At 37.7% G+C, this 27,776-nt stretch overlaps 2 protein-coding genes across 2 annotated transcripts in view; both read left to right on the top strand.

Annotated features, from left to right (window-relative positions):
• Window positions 1-1,974: 1,974 nt before the first annotated feature.
• LOC142343165 (uncharacterized) overlaps window positions 1,975-27,776 on the top strand; it is a 219,224-nt gene continuing 193,422 nt past the window's right edge. Inside the window, exon 1 of the mRNA XM_075394863.1 lies at window positions 1,975-1,994. The gene's annotated coding sequence lies outside the window, so the exon portion shown is untranslated. The remainder of the gene's footprint in view (window positions 1,995-27,776) is intronic.
• LOC142343075 (uncharacterized) overlaps window positions 4,243-27,776 on the top strand; it is a 36,591-nt gene continuing 13,057 nt past the window's right edge. The window contains exon 1 of the mRNA XM_075394763.1: window positions 4,243-6,735. Within this exon, the coding sequence (XP_075250878.1) occupies window positions 4,243-6,735 (2,493 nt within the window). The remainder of the gene's footprint in view (window positions 6,736-27,776) is intronic.

The following is a 27,776-nucleotide window of genomic DNA, read 5'->3' as shown; positions in this document are numbered from 1 at the left end:
TTATTCTCATGCTGTTATATTACAAGGGACACGACAAGGGTGCCTTGGAGCACCCCTGGGAAGACCCTAAAGCCTGAACTACTGCTACTACATATATCCTTACATATATCATATCACTTACTCTTTTAAAATTTTTGTCAATGCAACCTAAATTGAAGCATTGCAAAGCTGCTTTACAAAACTAATAACTGCTCAACAGTTGTAAATCAGAATGTATTATATGGTTTGTTGGTACTTTCTATCTAGTGTACCGACGCTTGGAAATTTCTCACTTTATTCTTATTATCATAATGGCTTCGTGGGTGAGGCCACTGGGAAGGTAGTCCCGAGGTTACTGCACAACATCAAGGGGTTGGCACGACAGCTATGGTATAGACAGATGAAAGTCCATGTACATGGTTTGTTAGGGGACCAACGTCTTTCCAAGTAGCTCCACATTAGTTTGATTAGCAGAGGTTTTTCTAGTTTGCATTCAAAGAAACCAAACTGTTGTTGCCTCTGAGTCCTGAATGTTAACTCTGAGTCCTGTCCTGTAGCTTTGGTATTCATATTTGATGTCGGGGAGATCAATTCTTCTTCATCGGTCAGATCCGGATGTCTTCAGGTGCTTTGAAAAGTCAATGTTGTATTAGACCAGTGAACATTTTGCTGAAGAGAACAAGATCCTTAAGAATTTTAAAGTAAAGAGGTGGGAGTAGGTTCGTCCGTAAAATCGATTTTCTGTAGTCTTCGTTACCACAAATCTACTTAAGCACGCGTTTGTTGAACCTCTTGAGTTTATAGCCGTCTGTCCTTTTAAGGACCCAGCACTCCGAAGCAAAGAATAGCGAAAGACTGATGATCGCTCGAAACAGGTACACTTTGCCTTCGATAGACAAAACTGATGATGTATTTCGTCTCAGGAGAAACAAAGCCTTCACTGATTTTCCAACTCGGAAATCAATGTGGTCGGTCCATTGCAAGTTTGATTTTATCATCAGTGCTACATTTCTGACAGAGGATTTTTCAGCTATCTGAACGCCACCGAGGTGAAGGCTAGCTACTTCATCTTTGCTTCTCTTCAATCTTCCAGGCAGGAGTGTTAACCTAGAGCATTTGTTTAGGGTAAAAAGCAGGCAGTTTTTAATACTCCATGTATGCAGAGCAGATAGATCTTCCTGCAGTCTTGCAAAGTTGTGGAATCAGCTCTATGGATGTTTCAGGTCGTCTGCAAAAAGGAGTGCCGCGGAAGAGAAAACAGCACTTTCGATCTATTCTGCTTTCTATTTACTTTCAGATCCCCATATGGCATACCCAGTTTGGTGCGGCTATGGTAACAGTAGTAGTAGTAGTAGTAATGAAGGTGGAATATTCACGCTGGTGGATATAATTAAACGGTGGGCTTCATCAGTCGCTACATCAAGCTTTGGGAGGCTAGCTTAGTTTGAGTTAGAAAAGGGGAATCTGATAACAACAATCTTCTAGAATCCAGATTTACCTGATGTCTCTGACTGTACAACCCCACTGGTGTCTCTGGGTGTACCTCCAAAACCCTGGAAATCATCTGGACCCTGCAGCTTAGACCCAAAACATGTTTAAAATTATTGGTGCAAGTTCCCTATATTGCTCCATTGAAGCCCTCCCATCAGAAGAACGTAATGACCAAAGTGATACCGTTTATTCCTCAACTGCTCACAGTTTAACCCCCAATTGTCATTGAGTGGAAAAAAAGAATAGTAATCTTGAGTCCAAGGAGCTGAAAGACAAAAAAGGAGCTGAACGGGAAAAAAGGAGCCGGCAAGGCATGGATTAGCTAAAGTACACAAAAAAGAAACCCCTCTGACACCTGTTCTCTCTATCTTTGGAAGTTGTTACCATTAAGTTTATAAGTTTCTAACACCCTTTTTCCAAAAGATTGAAGGAGCAAACATAGGAACTAACACCAATGACGCACGAAAGATTCTGGAGCAAATAAAACTTGTTAGCCTAATTGTTGTGATAAACTTATTAAATAGTGACCCCTTTCCCTTTTTCAAATCGTGTATTTTCAGGAGTTTGATCTAGAGGACTGAACATTCCACGAAAATTAAGTTGATTAATTAAGTCCCACTGCCTCTAGATTAGTGGGTGAAGATATTCCCCAGAACACCATTTATGGTGTTTATCATCGGCGCTAGCTGCCTAGCCAACGCTATCAAAGTTGCTCCCGAGGCACTCAGAAGTCAAATACAGCCTATACTTTTCGCCAGAAAAGGACTGAGCCTGAAACCCAACGCCAAGAATAAACGGACGAATCTCGAGCTCCTACTCACCCGTGGACCATTAAAGAACAAAAAGAACTTGATACTTTGGCACGGAGTGATCAGCAACTCCATCACCAGGCACATCTCGAACAATTACAGTGCCCTACCCGTCTCCAGCCTCGTTGAACTACTGCGACGTTTCAGTGATCGGATCTCGGCTATAGTGTACTGTCAACGACTAGGATCCCCAAACATATTAGAGGATTTAAGAAAGCTTGACATCCTGGTGATCGACGCAGGAACGAAGTTACTATCAAAGAGACGCCAACGATCAGGGTGGTATCGGAAACAGCTATCATTGGTTCATCCGGACTTCGCGATAGAGTTAGGGCTTCTTACAAGAGTGCTCCAGAGAAGAAATAACCTGAAGAGCATCGTTCTTCGGAACAGGACCTCCGGACGGAAGCGCCCATCTCAGAAGAGAAGCGAAAGAAAAACAAAAAGGAAACGACCTTCAAAGAATAAGAACAAGAAGAAGAGAAACAAGAGTACCGGCACCAAGTAGTCGCTAGCGCGTGTATACCACTGCTCTGGTAGCTTCCTGGAACTTCTGTTCCGGTGCGGCCTAGGTGGTGGTATACTCCAAGTAGTCACTAGCGCGTGTATACCTCTGCTCTGGTAGCTTCCTGGAACTTCTGTTCCGGTGCGGCCTAGGTGGTGGTATACTCGCCCCTGACAAGGTGAAAATGCCACCCAAACGGACGAAACAATTAACTTCTACCAGTGGAGAGGAAAGAGATGGCTGGAATTGCGAGAAATGCAAGAAAGTGTTTATAGACCCCAATGACAAGATAATTGAATGCGACCGCTGTAGCAAACACTACTGTATCAAATGTATCAACATGCCAAGCGCAGCCTATGAATACATGACCAGACCAGAAGTTATCTGGTGTTGTGATGCATGTATCGACTTCGCCAGGACAACCATAGAAGAGGCAACACATCCACGGAATGATGTCGAAGAACTACGTAGCGACCTAAACACCACAATGAACTCGGTCAAAGCGCTGATGAATGACTTCTATTGCTTCATGAACGGACAGAAGAGCAGAGAAGTCCCCCAATCGAGCGGATCTACTGCCCAAAATTGGGTCCCTATTCCTCAGCAACCGGTGAAACCTATAAAAGAAATAATCCTAGAAGCATCTGCCGAACAGAAAAGAGAACAGGAGGAAGAAAGTAGACGAAGGAAGAACATTGTAATTCACAGAGCACCGGAAAACAACCAACAGGGAGAAGAAGAGAGACTCAAAGAAGACGACGAACCAGTTGACTCATTACTGTGCGAGATTGATCTACCAGACTTACGAGCCAAAAAATGCAAGAGACTTGGTAAAAAACCCACCCAAGATGACCCAAATGCAAAAGATAGACCACTGATGGTAACATTCGAGACAGAGGAAGAGGTTGCAAAAGTTCTACAGAATTTGACTAAACTGGAGGGGAAGGAAAAACGACTCGTCAACCTGAGAGTTTCTCCAGACCGAAGTATGAAGGATCGAGAAATTGTCCGAGAACTAGTACAGAGGGCAAAAAACCTGACAGCAAACGAAACAGGAGACTACGTGCATCTCGTCCGAGGGAAAACCATAATAAGAGTCAGAGCCAGAAAAAAACATACAGACGGAACCTCGAACTCTGGTTCAGCAACGTGGACACACTAAGTGCCCAGAAAACATCAGAACTTAGGATACAAATTGAGGGATCAACTGTCAAACCGGACATTATCCTGTTATCAGAGGCAAAACCAGAAAACTCAACTCTACCATGGGACCCATTATGGCACAAAATTGACAACTATTCACTGGAGGGTACCAATATGAACCCAAAGGAAAATGGACGAGGACTTCTGACCTACATCTGAGACGACCTAAAATATAACTTGATAAGTGAGGAATCCATTACCGAGATCCAACAACTTGAGATCAAATTAGCCGGCAGCACTTTAACAGTAGTAAACATGTATCGTAGCCCGAGATCCTGCGACGAAAACAACGCGAAAATCAACGAGTATCTGAAAAATATCGGAAGATTAAGGAAAAAATTCATAGTGGTAGGCAACTTCAATTATCCAGATATTGATTGGGAAGTGGCACGTGCAACTGGTGAAGCAGAGAGCAACGAATGGAGATTCCTGGAAGCCGTGAAGGACTCTTTCATGGAACAACATGTGAAGACGCCAACTCGAAGTGCCAGAAACAACCGACCATCTTTGCTAGATCTAATGCTGACGCATAGTTCCCTGGAACCAAAGAGAATAGACCATTGTGCACCCTTAGGAAAAGGCGATCATGTAATGACCAAAACATCGTTTGCTCTAACTGTAGGAACTGACATCAAGTATCGCCGAAACTACAGGAAATCCAACTTCAAAGCCATCAGAAAGTACCTGAAATCTAAATTAGACACCAACTCCACAGTCACCCAAAATGTAAACGAGAAATGGGAGCTCTTCCGGGACACGATCCAGACCGCAGTGGAGAACCACGTTCCATTGACAAAAATAACAAGAGGAGAAAAAAGTAGATTACCACTTGACTCCGCAACTAGAGAAGCCATCAAACAAAAGAAGAAGACATGGAAGCAGTTCATCAAGGAGAACTCGGACTGGTTATATCGAGAGTACGCACGAAGACGGAACATGGTCAGGAAGCTAACTAGAAAACGCCAACATGAAAAAGAACAAACTGTGGCAGCGGTGTGCAAGAGCAACCCGAAAGCATTTTGGTCTTTCGTCAACCAGAAAACGAAAACAAGGGAAACCATCCCCGACCTTGAGAGGGAGGATGGAAACACGACAAGCTGTGACTATGAGAAAGCAGAAACGTTATCCAAGTTCTTCGCATCTGTGTTTGTCCACGAAGAAGAACCAGACTGGGACATTGCAGTCACAAACCGAGACCAAATCGACGACAACATCAATATATCAACAAGTGAAGTCTTAGAGCAACTAAAAAAATTAGACGACACGAAATCACCAGGATATGACGGAATACACGCTAGAGTTCTGCTGGAAGCAAGAGAAAAAATAGCTGAATATCTCACAGAAATTTTCAACGAATCTTGGAGAACAGGTACAGTCCCGGACGACTGGAGAAGGGCCAACATCTCAGCGATCTACAAAAAAGGACCAAAGAAAGACGCAGCTAACTACAGACCGGTTAGCCTGACATCCCTATGCTGCAAAGTTATGGAGAAGTTTGTAAAAAAACACCTCATGAACCATATTCTGACAAACGACCTGATTAGTCAGAAACAGTATGGGTTCATGACTGGAAGGTCGACAACATTGCAGCTCTTAAGAGCAATGGACGATTGGACAGAAGCGCTAGATAAAAATAACGAAGTGGATATTATCTACCTTGACTTCAAAAAAACCTTCGACACAGTCCCTCACCAGAGACTCTTCAGAGTACTACATCAACTTGGAATTGGAGGTAAAACCCACGACTGGATCCGAAGCTTCCTCAATGGAAGAGAGCAAAGAGTGATGGTAAACGAAATTACTTCAAGATGGGAACCAGTACTGAGCGGAATACCGCAAGGATCGGTACTAGGACCAGTCTTGTTCATCATCTACATCAACTCAATGACAGACGTGGTTCAGTCCCCACTCCTACTGTTCGCAGACGACGCAAAGCTCTACAGAGAGATCTCAACAGTAAAAGATCAACTAGTCCTCCAGAAAGACCTAGAAGAACTCCGAACATGGTCGAAGACGAGCATCCTTGAGTTCAACGCAGAGAAATGTGTAAAGATGACATTGACATCAAAGAAGAAGACCACATCAGAGAGAACGTACAATCTTAACAAAGACCAAAATCTTAGGAGTGTGTACAAAGAGAAAGACCTGGGAATAATGACCGACAGCAAACTTAGTTTCGAAGAGCACATCTGTATGAAGTTGAAGAAAGCAAACCCTATTCTTGCCCTAATCCGCAGAAGTTTTATTAACATCAGCAAACAAGTATTTCTACAACTGTACAAAGCATTAATCAGACCCCACCTAGAGTACGCGAACCAAATCTGGTATCCAAATCTTAAAAAGCATAAGACCAGTATAGAAAATGTTCAAAGAAGAGCCACAAGGCTAGTTGGATCCCTGCGAGGTTTAAGTTATGAAGAGCGGCTCAGGGAACTCGAGCTACCAACCACAGAATACAGAAGACAAAGAGGCCGGATGATAGAAATCTTCAAAATCATCAATGGAATGTACGACGAATCTGCTACGGGAAATCTAATTCAGTTTATCGAACGAAACTCGAGGAAACATGGGCAGCAACTTTCCATCAGAAGAGCACGACTGGAGCTGAGGAAAAGTTTTTCTCAGTTGATGGACCTAAAGATTGGAACGAGTTACCAGAACACGTCGTGTCAAGTGAAAGCTTGGATATCTTCAAGACGCGACTTGACAGACACTGGCAACACAGGATGTTCCGCGAATTGTCCTAGGGTAAGGGACAACACGGAGGAGCTGGTCGACAGAGGCAACAAACCTACAGACCAGAATACTCGAACTCGAACTCGAACTCGAACTCGAAAAAGACGAACAAATCCTATCATTAGATTTAAAGAGTTTATACACCAACGTTCCCGTAAAGGAAGCCATTAACATTGCCCTGCTATTGCTTTATGCTAGGGACGATAAACCAGACATACCTAGAACAACAATGAAACGTCTGCATGAATTAGCCGTCGTCAACGTCCATTTCAAATGCAATGAAAGTGGGTACTGTCAGAAGGACGGGTTGGCATTGGGTGCGACCTTGGCGGTGACTTTGGCAAACCTTTGTGTGAAATCGTGGGAGCCACAACTGAAATTACAGACACCTAAATGTAAAACCAACACACAATTTAGCACTTGTCGCAATTGTGAACACCGTGTGACAACACGTGCCAGGGGTGTTGAGTGTGAAGTTTGTAATAGATGGTTCCACCCAAAATGTCAGCAAATCAGTAACACAGAATATGATAGCATGAAAAACCATTTCTGGATGTGCTCATTCTGTCGTGAAATTGATCAGACTGACATTAACCATTCGTCCGAAACTATAGTTTTTCTAAGATATGTCGATGATATTGGGAGAAAACTTAGAGGTGACACAAAAGAGCTGTTAGATGCGGTCAATAAACTTCATCCAAATCTCCAATTTACATTAGAAACAACAAATGACGAAAAGTTTGCCATTTTTGGACATGTCAATTAACTTACAACCGGAGGTGAACGTTTTTTTGCACATGGTATCAAAAACCATCCGATACTGGAACAATTCTGAACTATCGTAGCTGTGCGCCCCTACAACATAAGAAAAGCATAATACAGGGAACAATACACCACCTGTTTCGCGCCACCAGCAATTGGGAAGCGTTCCATGAAGCATTGACAAGAAACGAAAAAAATGGGAACGTAATCAATATCCTAGGAATTGGGTAGGGGATATCGTTAAGAATACAATTAACCAGCTGCGAATGAAAGAACAAAGAAAAGGACATAGATATAACGCTGGTGTAGCCCTAAAACAACAGGAAAATACTGAGAAACAACAATTTGTATTACAGTACAGAGGCAACATCTCTAAGGAATTTGTAAAGAAATTGAACAAAATTCATCCTGTACAGACGATTTTCACCACTCGGAAAATGAAGAGCTGTTTACCTAGCCTCAAGTCTAGCTTTGATGAGAATCACAAATCCCACGTGGTTTATGAACTCACTTGTATTGGATGCAAATCCATCTATGTAGGGCAGACATGCCGACACATTACCACAAGGATTGCCTAGCATGCCAAGGCGGACTCACCGATGGGAGTACATGCAATCAAATACAACGGTGATAAAACAGCTTTCCAGTAGAAGGTATTAGACTAATGCAGCAAACAAACTAAGTTAATAACACTAAAAGCGCTCTATATAAGAACATTGAAACCAGCCATCAACACCTGCGACGAATATCGAACACGAGAATTGACACTGAAAGCTTAGTTTGGACATGAAAGTCCAAATTGAAAGACACGTTAAGAAACGAAAATTCCAACTTTACAATTGAACAAAACCAAAGTATGTTTAAATCAATATAGGTAGGTTTTTAAATAAAAAACATGTCGATATGCATCTGCTACATCAAATCGAAAATGTATTTTTACTCAGATGTGAATATTTTGGCTTTACGATTGCAGATATGTAAAATTTCGTTTTAAATTTTCTTGAATGATTGATTTTAGTGATTTGCATTTTATTTTCTGGCTTTTCATTTTAGCATTTTGTATTGTTTATAACCTGACGATGAACTCAGAGTTCGAAAACATTCGTACGAAAGTTATACATTGACAATCTTTTTTTAAATCTTAGAATGAATGTATTTACATTTGTCTGAGACCACACTCAAAACAATTCTAGGAACGATTCTAAAAAATTCACTTGAAAATTTTTCTTTGTGTTACAATATTTAGCCTTTTTACAACTTATAGTTACATCTGTTATCAATTTAATTAAAAACATTCCTATTACCGATTTTTCGACTTTGCTCATGTTCTTGTATTTTTAGCGTTATTCCTGATATTGCCCTACACTTATCTATCCCTCTTGTGCAGGTTTTGAAATTTCGTTTTTGTCATGTACAAAAACTTTTTCGACCTATGTATCCTCATCTAGTCAAAATTATAATTTGAACTAATATTTTAACCTGAGTTCCCGCCTCCTTTATTCATCGCGTGTGTTTAGTGCCGGCTTCAGATCGCTGATGCATATAGCTCCGATAATCATTAGTTTTTCTACCGTCCGATAGGTGTCCAGAATTTTCATTTCAGTGTCATTCGTGGCGCCACGACATTCAACCAGATTTTGACCCACGTGTGAATCCTTCTTTTGATGTCTTGTTATTCTTGTGGTAACATGCTGGCTTGTTTGCCCAACATATATGGATTTGCATCCATTACAATTTATCTCATATACCACGTGGGATTTCAGGTCTCTATCGAAAGATGATTTTAGGGTGGGGAGGCATGATCTTAATTTTCGCGTTGTAAAAACCACCTTCAATTCGCATATTTTCTTCAATTTGCTTGCAAAGTTTTAAGTAAGGTTGCCTCTGTATTGTAGAAAAATAGTTGGCTTATCATAAGATCTAGTCCTGATTTTTCGATGGTCTTTTGGTGTTGTTATCAATTATTTTTTACCGCCACTTATTATCTTTTCTAAAGTCTGGTTCACCATTTTTGAAGGCCAACCCTCTGGATATTGATTTTTTGGTCCAGTAAGTTTTCTTCTTTTCAAGAGCCTGATCGAAGGCCAACCAATTAGAGGTTGCATTAAAAACCCTATGGACCGTCCCTTGAGTCTCATTTTTTTCATGCTGAAGCGGTGCAAAGCTGCCAAAAATCAGTATTATTCCAGTGTCAGTTGTTTTTTGATACCAATGGCAGGTGGTATTACTTTTGCTGCTCACTTTTTTGTTAATGTCAAGAAAAGCCAAATTCCCTTCCATGTTAACTTTTTCCAAGGTAAATTGCAGGTTATTGTGCAAAAAAATTGCAAATTTTAAATACTCTTCCGGGTCACCACGAACCGTGCAGATAATATCATCCACATACCTTTTAAACAATTTCATCTCCTCATAACGCCCCACTATCTGTTGGTTGTTGCAATGAGTACAAATCCAAACAACATCCTGCATGTTGGTGTATTCCTCATTCGATATCTTTTGGCATCCTGCATGAAACCTGTTTTTGCTTGACTCACAATTTTTTCCTCTTCCTCGGAAAGTCACTCTCCGGTTACAGTCTTTGCACTTCCCAATTTGGTCGGATCTGGAAATATTTTCATTGAGCTCTGGTTTTCGCAGTGATGCCTCAAACGATTTCATTCACACGTTTAATAGTGTTACAGCCAGTGATGCACCCATAGCCAGAACATCTGATTGTACATATCCAATTCCATAAAATTTGAAATGACATTCGTCACCGCAAGCTTTAGCAATCTTTTCATGGCCGGTCTTGGAATATCTGGAGATAGGTTACTTTAATACAGTTCTCTTAGAGCAATTTCTATAGCCTCTGCAACCGGAACGTTGGTGTACAAATTTTTTACGTCAAGAGAAACTATCTGCTCGTCATCTTCAAGAGTGAGAGACTCTAAGGCCTTTCTAGCGTCTAAAGTGTTGGCTTCAATGTTTGCGCCCAGTAGTTTCTTGCAAAATGGTGTCAGAAATCTGTTTAAGTTTTCGTATCTACTATCAGGTATCAAAAAAACAAGCCGGAGAGGTGTATTTTTTTAATGTACTTTTGCCAGGCCATAAAGCCTCGCCGGTTGTGAACCTGTTGACCTGAGTCTCTGATAAATTTTGTCACTACTTTTCCTTTGCTTCATTAATTGTTGCCGGCTGTTATTGATCTCTTTTTCATTTTTGATCACAATTTCATCTTTTGCTCCAGTGATTTTTTGAAACTGATCTGAGTTCAGCACCTCATCAAGTTTTTCCATGTACGTTGACTTCTTCATCACACAGAAACCGCAACCTTTGTCAAATGGTACCGCCAGCAAATCAATGGCTTTTAGGTAATCATGCACTTTTTTGACCCCTCTATCAATTGGGGTTTCGCGTACGTTTTTTGCATACCATTTTGCGGACGCCTCAATTTCACAAAGCTTCTCAACCTCAGTGTTATTCTCGCATAACTCAATTACAAGTTTGTCTTCGTCTGCAAGGAAGTGCACCTCATTAAACTTATCCCTCACAGGGTGTTTAGGTCCCAACGATAAGATGTCAAGTACAAACTTTAATAGTTCACGGCCATGCATTATCACAACAATACTATTGGAGCCATTTCGCAGTGGTCTATCCTGCCTCTCTGACAGTTTATCAAGTTTTCCGTTAAGTCTATTATGAACCATTGCGGAGTAATTCCTCATTTCACACCTAATGCTGCCAACAACGGATGGTATCAGTTCTGGTCTCACATTCTCCCAAAAATTACTCCTATCTGTCTCAAGTTTTTGCTTGAACACTTTACGGCCTTTCTTCGGACGGTTTATTTGCTGTTTCAGGAGTTTAAATTGAAAGCTGTGCACCGCTCTTTCAGAAAAAATTTCATTCTTAGGAGCGCGAAACCTCAAAAAAACCGGAATTATATCATTGTTAAGACATTGTTTTGAAAACTCAATTAACAGTTTGATCTTTTCAAAATATACCTGAACCACGTCTTTGTAGCAACAACCACATACCTCATACCTCCTCAGTCTGTGTCTGTTGCACTTTCCTTGCCTTGGCTCTCGCTTTCCCTTGCCTTTTGTGCCAGTTCTTGCCTCTTCCTTTCTTGAGCAGCCCTCTTAAATTGTATAGATGGTGTTATCCAGTTTTTGGAAATTCTGTTGAAGGAGAACCCGGGAACCGATGTAACTTTCCCTAAAAACTGTTTTTTGCTTGAATATGGGACACTCTATACAGCGTGGTGAAGCGAACTTGCAGCCAAAATATGCACCATCTCTGTAAAATTCATATTCGCTAAAACGCTAAAACACTGAAAATATCTCAAATTATTTTGCAATTAGCCCTTCTTTAGGCCATGTTTTCAAGATCTTTGACAAAGTAAAAAATGAAAAAGATACCGATTTGTCAAATTAAAATTACTTCCGATATTTAAAACAAAGGTTTTCGAACTTTACGTTCATCGTCAGATGAAAACTGTTTTACAAATTGTAAACAGATAAAATGAATATTGCTCTAAGCCCGAGCTTTGTCTAATCAACTGTCTATTTTGTTTTCATGGCCCCTATCAACTTTGTGTCAGTCGTAAGTCACGTAAAAAATTATTTTTAAACTGAATCTTTAACGTTGAAGCCGAAGGCTTTAAATTACTCTTTTTATATACTTGTGACACTCACACTGCCCCCTCCAAACAGAATCAACCAATTTTTTCATATGCAACTTTTGTAACATGAAAGGCTTAAAATAAAAAAAATTGTACTTTTCATATAAAAATTTTTAATGTCTGTTTTCTTCGTTCAGATAGCTCTTGACATCTTCATGCTCATAAAATATGTCTGTTTCCCACTCTGGATCATTAATTGGGATTCCTGATTAACGGCCTTCAAGAAATTTTCATCACCACTAGCATCAGAGTGCGTCAATAGGAAGACCAACTTTTCATCGGCAAGATTTCCAAGAGCGTAGAAGGCCGATTCACTATATTTTTACATCGAATCTCGAAAAGACAATTCTCAATCGCGTTTGTTTCGGCTTTCTCGTTTTCAATGAATTCATTCGCCAGAACAGTATCTTTTCTTCGATAATTATTGACCAGGTACTGGATGTAATGCTCTAGCTGCCGAAGCTCTGACCTTAACTGATCATTCTACTTCTCCAATCTCTCGGTTTCGCTGTTGTTAGGAGCGTTGAATTTAAAATTGGCCAAAAGTTGTTTAATAAGCTGCCCTTAAATTATTTCTTAGAAACCCACACTTGACGCTCAATTCGTCCAAGGCTTTTCTTTTGTTGCCTCGTTGTCTTTACCACATTGGGTGTCTAATTTGTGTCGAAGCTGGCATTGTATTTTTGAGGTAAATCAATAGAACACTTCAACTTCGCTAGTTGCACGCATTGGCTTGCAGCTCCACTTCAGACTGTAGAACTCCAGGCCAAAAATTGGCGGGTGCCAGAAGTTCTAACATAAAAACTTCCAAGTCCAAGAAACAGAGAAATCCATCCGGTATACTCCCGGGAAAAACTAGGATATAGTTTTACGCAACTCGAGCATATGTTATACATAATCACCAATGCTTGGGTTCTCACTGCCTGCTTTATTAAATTAAAGCGCTTTTAATTTCTGATTTTATCCGTTATTTGGTCATGAGTTCAAGAGTCTTCTCTCTTTTTTGTCTTGGACAAAAGACTTATTGATTTTTCGTCTTTACCTCAAGACAAATTAGTTTTTCTGGCCTTGAGTTCATGACATTTTTTGGCGTTGAACTCAAGACATCTCCCTTTCTTTTTTGATCTTGGACTCAAGACATTTTCATATTATTTCTCTTGGCCTCAAAGAATTTTTAGACGACTCCTTTTCTTCATTCTTTTTTGTTCTCGGTGTTCAATAATTTGACTTGAGTAGTTGATTATATATACGTTTTAGAATTTTGATAACTGTATTTTCTATCCAAATCTCAGAACGCTTCCTGACTGATAATTCCTTTACTGTTGTACCGAAAGATTTGAGCCAGTTGACTGTTTTTAAACTCTAAGAGGCCAAAAAATTCGAAACTTTATGGAAGAAAGGCTACTATGTAGTTTCTGACTACTAGCATTTAAATTGTTCATTGTTCATTGATATAATTTATGTTTGAACTCCTTCAGCGTCTCTCCATTTTGTTGATAACTGCTGTGTTCACAATTAGCGACATTTGAGTACAACGGGTTACACGCAGCGATTGTAAAGTTATGATATAAGGTTTAGGTAAAGGGATCCAAACATCTATTAGAGGAAAAACTACGACTCTTTTTTAACTGATGAATTTTTTGTGTGCAAAAGGGAGGCTTATTCTTTTTTGAGATCCTGGCACCTTCATGATCATAGAAAATGGATCTTGTTCCATGAGTGTGAGTTCCTGGCTTCAAGAGAGCCAGCAAAGAACTCACAACGTTTTTGGATCTTTCAATTAATTTCAGAATCTTCAATCGCAGAAAGTTACTTTGAATTGCTACTACCTTCATGAAAAATAATTCCCTAACTTCAGTTTTGCTTATTCTTCCCGATTTCCAGTTCAACATCGTTTTGCTGGTACCAACTTGGTAAACATAAGCCCGTAGCTTCGAAACCTGCTATAGTAAAATTTGTGTTTTGCCAAATGTTTCTAAAAGTTCCCTCATTTAATGGGTATATTGATTTTAGGGGTCTTGAATTTCCCGTCTAAAAACGATATTGTCATATAAGTTGCTATTTTTTTGTGCAGACACTGTAAATGCCGCTTCATACGTGCAATATTTTGATTTCATCTGTGGCGGAACATCAGGCTATGGTAAACTACGCTCCTCTAAGTCTTTTTTGGAACTCTGTGAGCACAATTTGCACTGTGACCCAGAGAAAAGTAGAAATATAGTATAGTACAATGCGAAAGAGAAAGAAAATTGGCTAGCATTGCTTGATACAAAAACAGTGATGCTCCATCACCCGATCTTCTAGATGAACTTTCATTTGCTTAAGAGTCCATTAAAATTTTCTGAACTTTCCTGAAAAAAATATCATCAATTTCTTCATTGCTGAAGTACAATTTATCTTGCTGAGTAACAAAATTTAACTTCTAAGGTAACAATTTTTCTCGGCTGCTAGACCTTGTAGCCCTTTTTGTTGCCTTCTGATCATTTTTAATTTTTTTCCTCTGTTCTTTTGTTTTACAAATTGCTTCTTGAGGCTTCTTCTCCAATTTTGGAGTTTTTATTTGTGCTCATTTCATTCCAGACTTCTCTTCAGGGCTTGAAGAGATTTCAGCTCCTCCGTTAGCAACTTTGTATGCCTACCGTTGCCCCTATGTGTTTCAAGCTCTGATTATTTAGCTTCATTCTAAGACGCGTCATTCGTAGCGTTTTAGCAATTGATAGCATTCTCAGCTTCAGTTTGTTTGAATTTCTGATTTCAGATAATTTTCATTGTCTGTTGGTGATTCTATCAAAGTTACATAATCATCGTTGCGCTGTCCAAAAAAATCTTTACTCCTTAACTGATGTTTTCATTTTTTGTAAGGCTCAGAAGTAAAAGCTTTTTTCGTGTCGTATTTTTTATTCGGCTGAAAAGGTTCTTAAAAGTTTTCTTTGTCCATTTCGAAATTCAGATCGTTTTTGACTTCACTAATTGTGTATGATCCTCTACGGAAATAAGTAAAATTTCATGTTCCTCTATTCTTAACCTTTGGTTTGAAAATTAACGGTTTTCCTCCTAATTTGTAGTCCGATCTATACATATTGAAGTCATAATAGGTTTAATGTCGTTCTTGTCCAACCATTTGATGTCGCGCATCAACTCATGAGTTTTCTTTTATTTTGTATCATTGTGAAAACTTAGTCACTTGGTGTTGCTTGTATTGCGTTCTGTGGTGTTCTATAGATGCAGTCTATAGGGAGTGATAGTGGAAAACCGAAACCCATAGACGCTGGACTGTATTTTGTTACACTATGGAATGATGATCGATATATATTCATCGCTAATGGTAGAATCTTTGTCCACTCATAGTCGAATTGGCCAATGTATTTACAGAGGCGTTTTTTTAGTTTCCTGTATCTTTTTTCAATAATTGCGTTGCCTTGTGGGTGGCAAGATGTCGTGGATGTCCCATGTCTTCTTTGTTCACTTAAAAGAGTATAGAATAGTTTTAAGGTTAAGTTCGGCCCTTGTTCACTCTGTAGCTTAACTGGACATCTGAACCTCACTAAACACTGCTCAACAAACGCTCCAGCCACGGTTTTTGCCTCTTGATTAGGCAAAGATAAGGCTTCATATCTCCTACTGAGCTGATTTCTGATGAGCAAATTGTACTTGCTTCCCTGGGACTTCTGAAGTGACCGATTATATAGAGAAAAACTTGCCAAAACTGATGACTAGGTTTATATCATGTGAGTGAATGGCGATATTTCTGCTTGGTAGTTGGCAGCTTTGATTTCCATATCACAGTTTCGTTCTCCAATAGGCATAATTGTTCTGCTCTGAGGCCATTGCAATGTCGATAATGAGAGCTGTTTGTTCATCTTATGTGTTTAATCGCAATAGAGTCATCGTATGGGATTAATTCTTGCTCTAGGCCTGATGTCAAAATTAAGTAAACCAATTTCTCTAACTCTCTTGAAACAATACCGTCTGGTTCTCTAAAAATTGTTGATTCATTTGGGAGCCCAATGGTCCGTTATAGTAAATAAACGTTGACCAAGAAAACATTTTTTAAAATCCTGCTGAAAATGAACTATTGCGATTACTTCCCGTTTAGTTGCTGAGTGATTACCTTGACTTTCACTCAGAGTTTTTTAGCATATGCAATAACTCTATCTTTGGTTGCTTGTTTTGTAAGAGAATTTTTCCAATTCCTGTTAGCAAAGCATCCGTAGTTAAAGAACGCGGGCCCCTATCTTTTGGGTATACTAAAATTGCGGCTTCTCAAAGCCTTTTCTTTAATTCTGTTACTGAACTTTGCACTCTCTACTCTATTTGAATGTATTTGATATGGTTTTTAACCTTTAGAGAGTTTATGAAAACCGGAATAAACTTTCGATGATAGCCCACGGTGCCTGAAAAGGCCCTGACGTCATCCACAGAGGACGTGTTCTTTCTACCACTCTTAGTTTTTCTGGTTTGACCTCAAGTCCACTCTTGGAATTAGTGTTCCAAAGAAGCTGACACGTTCTGGGAAAAAACTGCGCTTTGGTAAAATAATCTTTACTCCATTTCCTCTAAACGTTTGAAAACCAGTTCTAACTGTTTAAGATGTTCTTCAAAGTTTCTACCGAAAAAATAATGTCGTCTAGATAATCCAGAGTAATTTTGTAAGAGAGGGCAGCAGAAATCTAAAGTCATCAGGTTATGGAAACCTTCTTGCACAGACGCTAGTCTCATAGGATGTATTTTCCGCTGATATAGCTCTAGAGGAGTTATAAAATTTGTTAAACTTGATCTCCTCCTCGAGAGCCATTTGAAAGTATCTCGACAAAAGAAACATGTTTGAGAGGTAATTGTTTCCCTCTAGAGTATCAAGCACTTCATAATTACGCGTAAATAGCCAGCTTATTTTCTCAGTTTTTTGTTTGTTTAGACTACGATAGTTGTCAATTGAGCAATAATGTCCGTTTGTTTTGGTACCATTAAGAATACTGCTTCCCAATTGAAGGGTTTTGGTTTGTCTATTCTATTTCGTTCCGAGTCCTGGACAATAACTTTTTCATGGCTCTTTTCTCAAAACGTCTGCTGTCATATAAACAATTGAATGGCTCAGCAATTTTTTTTTGATAAGTTTGGTCGCAATATCCCATACCATTTGAGTTTCGCGAAAAATTTTGAATAAAAGTGCTCTCGTTCTTGATCATTTCCTGACAGGACAAGTTCATCGAATTCGAGGTTACAATTATTTCAAAATAATCGAATTCATCTCTTGTTTTTGTTTTTAGTTTAGGATTGGTTGTCTGCATTGTTGAAGAATTTTCAATGTTTTCTGCACATGCGATTTTCGTATTTTTGTAAACTTTTCTGCTAACTATGGAATAATAAATCTGATTGCTGTGAAAGTGTTTCTGGTGGGATGAAGTTTTGTTGGCTGATGAGACCTAAAAAATCAAAACACAAAATTAATACGAGCTCCAAAAGTATATAGTCTTGCTTTTGAAAAAAAAACAAAAGTACGTGTAGATTTTCGATTTCAGTTGAATTGGAGCTATTCATCCAAATTAAAAGTATTTTTAAGGTTATTTGTTTCATATGAGGCTGGGATAACGTCTATGTCTAGAGTATAAACAAAGTCTGTGTAAACTAATTCGGAATGTTTTTGTTAAGCTTGTGACCGACATGTCGGGAGATAGCATAGAACAATATTTTGCTCGGAAAACTTTCGATACGAAAAACCAACTTCCAATTTATTGAGTATAACATGTGGTCTACGTTAAACAAGTTTTCGTGGCAACCAAATCGTTTAGTTATTATTTTTTATGGTGTATCGAAATAAGCGTAGGAAAATCTTTTATAAGAAACTTCGAGTCTTTGTTGAAATTTAAGGCGCAAACTCTATTGAGTTATTTCTATTGAGATTGTAGGCATGTGAGAAAATTCGAGATTGATTCGACTGTTATTGTAAGTTGAAAATTAATTCTACTTTGATAGGTTTATTTTCAAAAAAAGAACAGCAGAAAGTGGTAATTTTGCTTTGAGTTTTTTTGTGTTTCAGAGAGATGAGAGAGCAGTACAGACTTATTGTATTTGAGTAAATTGAAAATCCTAAAACTGAGAGGACACCTCGAGTGAAAAGTGGTTGTTTGTGAGAAAAAAGAGAAGAAGAGAGTTGTGACGCTATAGCTTGAAGTTATTGAATTTTTGAGAAAAAGCAAGAGAGAAGGAAAGACAACTGAGTATCGCGCGAGATAGACTGTGAATTGATTTAATCAATACACTTTGCGCTCAATGCAACTTTTTCTAGTGAGTAAAAAGTTACCGAGTCCTATCATGTTAAATTAATGGAATCGGGTCTTCTCTCATACCAGTCTGTTGAGAAGTTTTCAATTTTTTTTATTTGATGTTCTTTTATATCTTTTATTCTTTTATATCTATATGGCTGTATTTTTCCTTTTCTTCATTTTCTGATGGAAGAAATTTTTTTGTTCTGCCCAGATAGCAGGTGAAAAATTATTCTCCATGCGTGGGTGTCGTGTTGTATTGTTTTTTCTGTAATGTCCCTCTGAAGTTAATTGTATAAAGGTGTATAGGACTGAAGGAAATAAACGAGTTCCTTTTCCAGTTTTGGCAAAATACTTTTTTATATTTGACTACAGGTTTTTATAGGGTATCTTGCGTGTTATACTGAACTGCGTTTGGCTAAATACTGCGAAGAAGTGCAAATTTTATAAAGTTGTACTGAGTTTTTGTATACAATATAAATTATTTTGCCTGAAGTATAAATTTAAGGTTGCAGCATAAAGATACTGTAGTCTTTCGTTTAGGGGTTTCTATTATTTTGTATGGTTTAATTTTATATTAATATCCTATAATCTTTCTGGAAGCGCCGAATTTTTGTTTTTTTTAGCGATGAGTACAAACAAAATAATTTTGAGCAATTTGACTGTACCAAAAAGTGTTTTTTTTATAAATGATCAAAGATTGTGATTTTTGCTTACATAATTATGAATTTTGGAAAAATAAATTAAACATTATTGGTCGTTTAGATTATATTCCCAAAACCTTTTTCAAATGGAGCGAGACAGACGTTTGTGCGAACCTATGAGTTAAAAGCGGTTGGGTTAAAACCATTACGTGAGTTAAAAGTTAATAAATTTTTCTTTTGTTTCACCACCTGTCATATTGCGTAGCTACAATGGTACGTAGTTATTTGTGAAATAAATGATTGCTATGTTCAGCGAGGCCATTAGACCACGGAACGTACGTCGTGCGTGTTTTAATCTCTACGTTTTAAAGGCGAGACAAGTGTGTGAATTACTTGTTATTATAATCATTTCTTTTATCTGTAGCTGAAAATCTGGACTTCCAGTATTTGCAATCCAGTGATCAGATAATATATTTAATGCGTTGGCTGCATCGTTTCTCGGTGATGGGTGCAAAACAACATGGGTGCAATTCCTGTGTAATACTTTCATAAGTTTTTTCACAACGTGGTTGATATGAGATAAAATTGGTATGAAAAATACAGCTAATATTAGGAGAGGTAGACATATGTATGGTGATTTAGTTTCCTGTAGGAAATACTGTATCTGATCTGTTTCGTTTATGCTTAGGTCATGAAAACAACGATAGCCACGTAGAAGTCCTTTATTGGCCCTTACGGTGTTGGTCGTGAGTAGTAGAAGCAAAAGAACAACCTAAAAAGTTAGAACTGGAAAACTTTTTCTTCCGTTTTGACAATGTGTAAGTTTGGGTATGTTTGAAATTACTTTAAACTTGTTATTCCTAAGTTTCGTTTGTTCTTTTGAGTAAACAATAGAGTATTGGTTTGTGATTTGCATACAATTTAATAGCGTGCCATGACCATTATAAGAGGAATTCGTGCTCTGAAAATGCACTAAAAATTGCTGAGAATTCTCTCGGAATTGTAAAGTGTCTGAAACCTTAATTCAAAAAGAGAAAAGTAGAAAGTGGGAACTGTACTGTGACAATCCTTTGTATTTCAGAGAGATGAGAGATTAGTAGAAACTCATTAGATTTGATTTAAGTTAAATGTTTAAAATTGAGAGAAAAAAAATGAAAAATAGAGTGAAAAGATAGAATTTTGAGATGAAAGATTAAAGAAGTTGTGAAATTAAGTTGAAAATTAGTGATTGAATTTTTGGAACATCTGAGAGAAAGCAAGAGAGAGATGGAGAGACAATTGTGGGCCACAGAGGACCACAGTGAAGTGATTTTAGCTGATGCTGTTTGGGCTCACTGCAACTTTTCTCGTGAGTAAAAAAGTTACTGACCTTTATCTTGTTAGGATGATGAATCCGGATGAATTTTCGTATACCAGTCTGACCAGAAGTTGAAAAAAATGTCAAATTTTTTTGGTTAATCCGACTGTTTTTTATCTACGGTGAACGGCCAAAGTTTTCTTTTTTTCCATTTCCTGATAGATGGTTGTGCCAAGGGAGCATATGATAAATTATTAATTAGGTGTGGGTATCGTGGGGTTTTCTCTTTTGTGTATTGTCCGTCTGCAGGAAAGTGTACTCAGAGGGGAAGGGCGCAGGGATCACCCAAGATCCTATTCCGGTTTCGGAAAAAAATCTTATCGTAGTTTCCAACTGATTTTTTTATAGAGTTTTTTGCGTAAAGGCTAGGTTGCCTTTGGCTAATTATTGCGAGGAGGTGGTAATTTTATAAAGTTGTAGAGTGCCTGCGTATACATTGATATGTTACTGTGGGTGAAGCAGAATTTCAAGATTGCGGTATAAAGACTCAGTATTCTTTCGTTGGTTGACTTCATTAGCGAACATCTCTTGTAATGTAATTTTCCGATATATTATCAGCCTATACAGACGGGCTTGTGGAGACTGAGGAAGAAACTCGTCTGTAGTTTATTGTAGGTCGAGATTGTCTCGACAAAAAGTGACGGATTTTAATTTCGTGATTGTTGGTTTCTGTTGTTGTCTTCGTAAAAAAATGTTATCAGGGAAAAAATCTTCCATTTGTTCCTGAAGAAATAGTTCTTTGAAGTAATAGGGACAATATTACTGCTATGGCCAACCATTTGTTTACATGAAAATTCCTCTGGATTATTTGTTATCGTTGTAGGTGTCATCTTTTAAGCAATTCAGAATTCTGGCGTTTTATCAACAATGAGTACCTTTTTGATAGGATAAATTTGATAAATTATCAAAAAATTTTTTGGCATAGAAAGAAACGAAATTTTTATAGTGATTAGATAGTGTCTTTTCTCTATTAGGAAACCAAATTAAGAGTTTTTTCTTGCAGCTTCTTAATTTGGCGGTGGTGTTCCATTTTTAGTAAAAATTGTTCGGTTATTTCAGTTTGTTCTGAAAGAAAATTAGACCAAAGTTAATTTGGCGGATTTGCGTAAAAAATGTCCATCGCAGAAAGTGAGAATTATTATCGAGTTCTGCTTAGCCTGCATGTGGTAGAAGTCGTGGGAGATAATCTGTTTTGTTTGTATTCAATGTAACATCGGTGTGTTGTATTGCCGGAAAGACTCATATGTTAGTATTAAATTACTTGTGATTTTCAAGTTAAATGATGTTGTTTTATATTTATCGGTTGTGCTTTTGTTTTATTTCCGGTGAAAGAGATTGGTAAAATTGTGCTGTTTTCTAATCGTTTTTAAAAGTATTTGTTTTTTTTTAAAGTCACACTGGGAAAAAAGAAGATCCCGTTTTGTGACAAGGCTGTTAATCTTTTCTTTTGAAACAGAGTAGTGATATGGTAGTGGGAAAATATGTTGATTAGGACTTATAAAGAAATTTATAGATTCTGGTATTTCTATTGTTTTGATACGGTGTGGGTGGTCTGTAATAGAGCTAATGAACGACTGAAAATGTAGGGAAGTGAAAATTTTTTTCCTTATGTAAATCCGATGGGAATGTCTGGGAACATTTTAAGATTGATTGAATTTTGTAATTCCTATGTTTTGGTTTATTCATTCGAGTAAACCGGAAAATTCATCAAGGAATTAACAGATGGTAAAGTACGTCTCGATGTCGCCAATTTGGGGAAACCATATAAATTCTATGCGACGCCTCAAACTATGGCATAAGTTCAGTCGTACTACGAAAAAAGAATTTAGGGAATATAATTCAATTTCAGCTAACTCTCTTTGTTATCCAAAAGCAGATTTCAGACACTTTATCATAAAACTTTTCATAAAACTGTCATAAAACTGTCACGACACGCTTTTCATAAAACTGTCACGACACGCTATCATATTGTATACAGGTCACAAACCAAAACTTTTCTTGTGTACTAAGATGAACAAACGAAACATAGGAATTACAAAATTAATGTAATTTCCAGAAAGTCCACAAATTTACACATTGTCTGTACAGAAAAAATTTTTACTTCCTGAATTTTCAGGTCGTTCTTTAACCTCTACGACACACGATCAACAACCAACACCTTATGAGCAAATTAAAGATTTCTACACTGCTATCGTTGTTTTCATCGCCTAAGCATGATCGCCACAGATCAGCACCTTATTTCCTACAGGAAAATAAATCACCAAACATATGTCTGCCTCTCCTTAACATTAGGTGTATTTTACATACCAATGTTATCTCAGTCCAATCCGGTCTGAATTCTATACAGAGAATTCGCGCGTCAAAATTACACACATACAGACCATTTTTGTCACCACCGTCAAAAAACAAGCAGCAAGAAAAAGTTTTTGCTTCTCGGTTTCCTAATAGAGAAAAGACACAATCTAATCCCTATAAAATTTTCATTTCTCCCAATGCCTAACAAATCTTCGATCATTTATCAAATTTAACCTGAATGAGTTCGTATGTACTGGTTGTTAATAAAACGCCGGAATTTAGAATTCATTGGAAGATACGATCACAAATAGTCGGACTTTACAAAATAATAGAAACGCCTATAATGATAACAAATAAACTAGAAGACTTTTCAGGTAAGCAAATTTTTCGCCATAGCAGTAATATTGAACCTCTTACCTCAAAGAACTATTTCTTCAAGAACAAATGGAGTTTTTTTCTGATTACAATTTTTTAAGACAAAAAACAAAGAAACCAACAACCAAGAAATCAAAATCCGTCTCTTTTCGTCGAGACAATCTAGACCTACTATAAACTACAGAGGACTTTCTTCCTCAGTCTCCACAAGCTCGTCTGTTTAACCTGATAATATATGAGAAAACTACATTACAAGAGATGTTCGGTGACGAAAGCAACCAACGAAAGAATACTGAGTCTTTATACCGCAATCTTGAACTTCTGCTTCACGCACAGTAATATACCAATATATACGCACACAATCTACAACTATAAAAATTTAACGCATCCTCGCAATATTTAGCCAGAGGCAACCTAGCACTTAGGCAAAAACTCAGTGGGAAAATACAATGAAAATTGTTTCCAAATCCCGAAAAGGAATTCCCTTTGGCTCATAGTACATCCCTTCAGCTCATAGTACATTTTCTTGCAGAGGGTCAATACACAAAAGAGAAAATCCCACAATACCAACAAGTAGTGAGTAATTTATCACCTGCTATCTTGGCACAACCATCCATCAGTAAATGGGAAAAAAGAAATCTACGGCCATTTACCGTAGATACAAACAGAGATACTAACCAAAAAATGACAACTTCCCATCAGGTTGCAATAAAAAAAATCCCCCGATTCCATTTATCTTAAAAAAATAGGACTCGGTAACTATTTTAATCACAAGAAAAAGTTGCAGTCAGCCCAAACAGCAAAAACTAAAATCACTTCACAGTGTTTTTTGCGTGGCCCTCAATTGTCTCTCCCTCTCTCTTGCTTTCTCTCAAAATTTCTGGGTATTCAAACTCTAATTGTCAACTTCTTTTTACAATTCCTTTTTTCTTTCATCTCAAAACTCTAACTTTTCACTGTAATTTTTGTTCTCTCAATTTTGAACTTTTAATATAACTCAAATCTAATGGTTATCCACTACTCTCTCTTCTCTCTGAAAAACAAGGGACTGTCACAGCACAGTTCATACTATCTTCTTTCCACTTTTTGAAAAAATTTCATAGTACAGTAAACTTTCAACTTACGAGCACAGACTCCACAGTCTCCAATCTTCTCACTTGCTTACAAAAGCATGTGAAGTAACGCAAAAGTGTTGACGAGCACAGACTCCACTACAAACAAACGAACGCTCAGCTCTAAGCGCTATCTTTCTTCCTCTCTCTCTCTGTCTGTCCTCTTCACCTCGCCGTCTTCAGGAGCACAGGACTGAATACTAATAATCGATGTATCAAGTGCAAAAGCTATGCACACTAACCCTCTACAAAGACTCTACAATTTTACCTTTAAAAATTTCGATACATAACAAAACTTGTAACATAACAGTTTTTCAGGTTGATCATATATTACACTCAAAAGTTTTTTGTGAGTTGGTTTTTCACCTCAGAATATTTTTCAACCAAGGTATTGTTCTATGCTACCTCGCAACGTATCCACCACAAGCTAAACAAAAATTTTCAGATTTACTCTACACAGATTTAGTTTATACTCTAAATTTAGACGATGTACTAGCCTCATATGAAATCAATAACCCTAAAGATACTTTAATGTTGGATCAGCAGCTGCAACGCAGCTGAAAATTAAAACTACACAAATTTTTTCTCTTGACAAACAACACTATAGACTTGCCGAGCACTTATGAGTTTTTTCTTTCAAATTTTTTGTTCTCATGTATCAGCAAATGTTCTCTCACCAGAATCACCATTCGCAGCTGTAAAGCAGAGTTAGAATACAACATTTAAATCTTTTAATAATTGATGTACCATCTGACACTCATCATAGGATATTTTTTGTAACAAAGTTTGTGCCATTGTTGGACTGTGCCAGTGTTGCACTTCACAATTTGCGACCGCTAATTTTTAAAATTTTAGCACAACACAAATACCAGCGCTACTCCGGTCTCAAAATCACAAACGTGTTACTAGGGTAACGCCACAAAAAGTCCATCCTCAAAGTAACTCATTAGACTCTCTAATACAAAACAACAAGCTCAAGAAACCAAAAAACACGCCCACTTGGTCATTACGTCTACACAACTTGCATTTGCATCCCGTTCGACAGGACATGCTATGTAATTTTCACTACAGTTCTCACGCAATCACTTATACATTACCTACCTACTAGAGTCAAACGCAATTTCAACAAACGCAAGCTCCACAACAACAACAGATGAGCACACAACTTTCAGTGTCATACTCAGGTTTTCATATAACAAAAACAGCTTTGCCAAAAACAACATTATTACCTGCTCCGCTGAGCGCACCACAATCAGAACTATTGAACTACTTCAAGTCACTGAACATCTCAATGGCTCCCATTAACTTTGTTAACACTTGTTAAACTCAAAATTCAGATCTACTCTAATTAATGCATACTGTGTCTACTGTGACAAAAACTAAATCTTATTTCAAACAATTCTTCAATTGAGAATTTATGAGATCGCAATATTTAACACCAATCCCATCAGGCTCAGTTTAATCAAATATTTAAAACAGTGAATTCCTCCACCTATTTTCAGAGTTCATTACCAGTTAGCTTTCTCAGAATTCCCACTATAACCTTTCTAAATTCAAGTGACTCAAGACCCAGATGACAAATTCTCACCAGTGTATTAGCAAACAACAGGATACCACACGATCATACCCTACTCTACCTTCAGAACTTGATCTGTAATTTGGCGTCCAACAACCGCCTTTTTTGGTCATCATAGCAACGGATAACAATAGCGCAACAGAACTAAACAGAGAATAACACGAAAAATCTTATCAAATACTCAGAAACAAAGAACACATGACTTGCTCAAACAAAATAAAATAACTTTCTCTGTCAAAAAATTTGTACAACAAGACGAATTGATCTTTCAACTTCGAGCAGCCGCGCCACCTGTTTTTTTGCTAGCTTCGCCATTTATTTGACAAAAGTCTACCATAAACTCGATCGATACACTAAACTGTCTACTTTGTATTTTATAATACTTTGCTATCTCGCAACGTATCCACCACAAGCTAAACAAAAAATTTCAGATTTACTCTACAAAGATTTAGTTTATACTCTAAGTTTAGACGATCTACCAGCCTCATATGAAATCAATAACTCTAAAGATACTTTAAGATTGGATCACCAGCTGCAATGCAACTGAAAAAAAAACAAAGTTTTTTCTCGTGACAAACAACACTACAATCTTGTCGAGAACTTATGAGTTTTATCTTCCAATTTCTTTGTCTCTTGTATCAACAAACTGTTCTCTCACCAGAATCACCATTCGCAGTTGTAAAACAGAGTTGATATACAACATTTAAATCTTTTAATCATTGAGGTACCATCTAACACTCATCATAGAATATTTTTTGTAACAAAGGTTGTGCCATTGTTGGACTGTGCCAGTGTTGGACTTCACAATTTGCGACCGCTAATTTTTAAAATTTTAGCACAACACAAATAGCAGCGCTACCCCGGTCTCAAAGTCACAAACGTGTTACTATGGTCACGCCACAAAAACTCCATCCTCAAAGTAACTCATTAGACAATATAATACAAAACAACAAGCTCAAGAAACCAAAAAACACGCTCACTTGGTCATTACGTCTACACAACTTGCATTTGCATCCCGTTCGACTGGACATGCTCAGTAATTTCCACTACAGTTCTCACGCAATCACTTATTCATTACCTACCTACTAAAGTCAAACGCAATTTCAACAAACGCAAGCTTCACAACAACAACAGGTGAGCACACAGATTTCAGTTTCATACTCAGGTTTTTGTATAACAAACACAGCTTTGCCAAAAACAACATTATTACCTGCTCCGCTGAGCGCACCACAATCAGAACTATTGAACTACTTCAAGTCACTGAACATCTCAACGATTCCCATTAACTTTTTTAACACTTGTAAAACTCAAAATTCAGATCTACTCTAATTAATGCATATTGTGTCTACTGTGACAAAAACTAAATCTTATTTCAAACAATTCTTCAATTGAGATTTTATGAGATCGCAATATTTAACACCAATCCCAACAGGCTCAGTTCTATCAAATATTTAAAATAGTGAAGTCCTCCACCTATTTTCAAAGTTCATTACCAGTTAGCTTTCTCAGAATTCCCCCTATAACCTTTCTAAATTCAAGTGACTCAAGACCCAGATCAAAATTCGCACCAGTGTATTGGCAAACAGCCAGATACCACACGATCATACCCTACTCTACCTTCAGAACTTGATCTGTAATTTGGCGTCCAACAGCCGCCCTTTTTGGTCATCATAGCAACGGATAACAATAGCACAACAGAACTAAACAGAGAATAACATAAAAAAAATCTTATCAAATACTCAGAAACAAAGAACACATGACATGCTCAAACAAAATAAAATAACTTTCTCTGTCAAAAAATTTGTACAACAAGACGAATTGATCTTTCAACTTCGAGCAGCCGCGCCACCTGTTTTTTTGGTAGCTTCGCCATTTATTTGACAAAAGTCTACCATAAATCCGATCGATACACTAAACTGTCTACTTTGTATTTTATAATACTTTGCTATCTCGCAACGTATCCACCACAAGCTAAACAAAAATTTTCAGATTTACCCTACAAAGAT

The sequence above is a fragment of the Convolutriloba macropyga genome, chromosome 7 (genome assembly GCF_964194025.1).
Source record: "Convolutriloba macropyga chromosome 7, txConMacr16.3, whole genome shotgun sequence".
In the NCBI taxonomy this organism is placed as follows: domain Eukaryota; kingdom Metazoa; phylum Xenacoelomorpha; order Acoela; family Convolutidae; genus Convolutriloba; species Convolutriloba macropyga.
The sequence above is the reverse complement of the archived record's forward strand: the minus strand, read 5'-3'. Positions and strand labels throughout refer to the sequence as shown.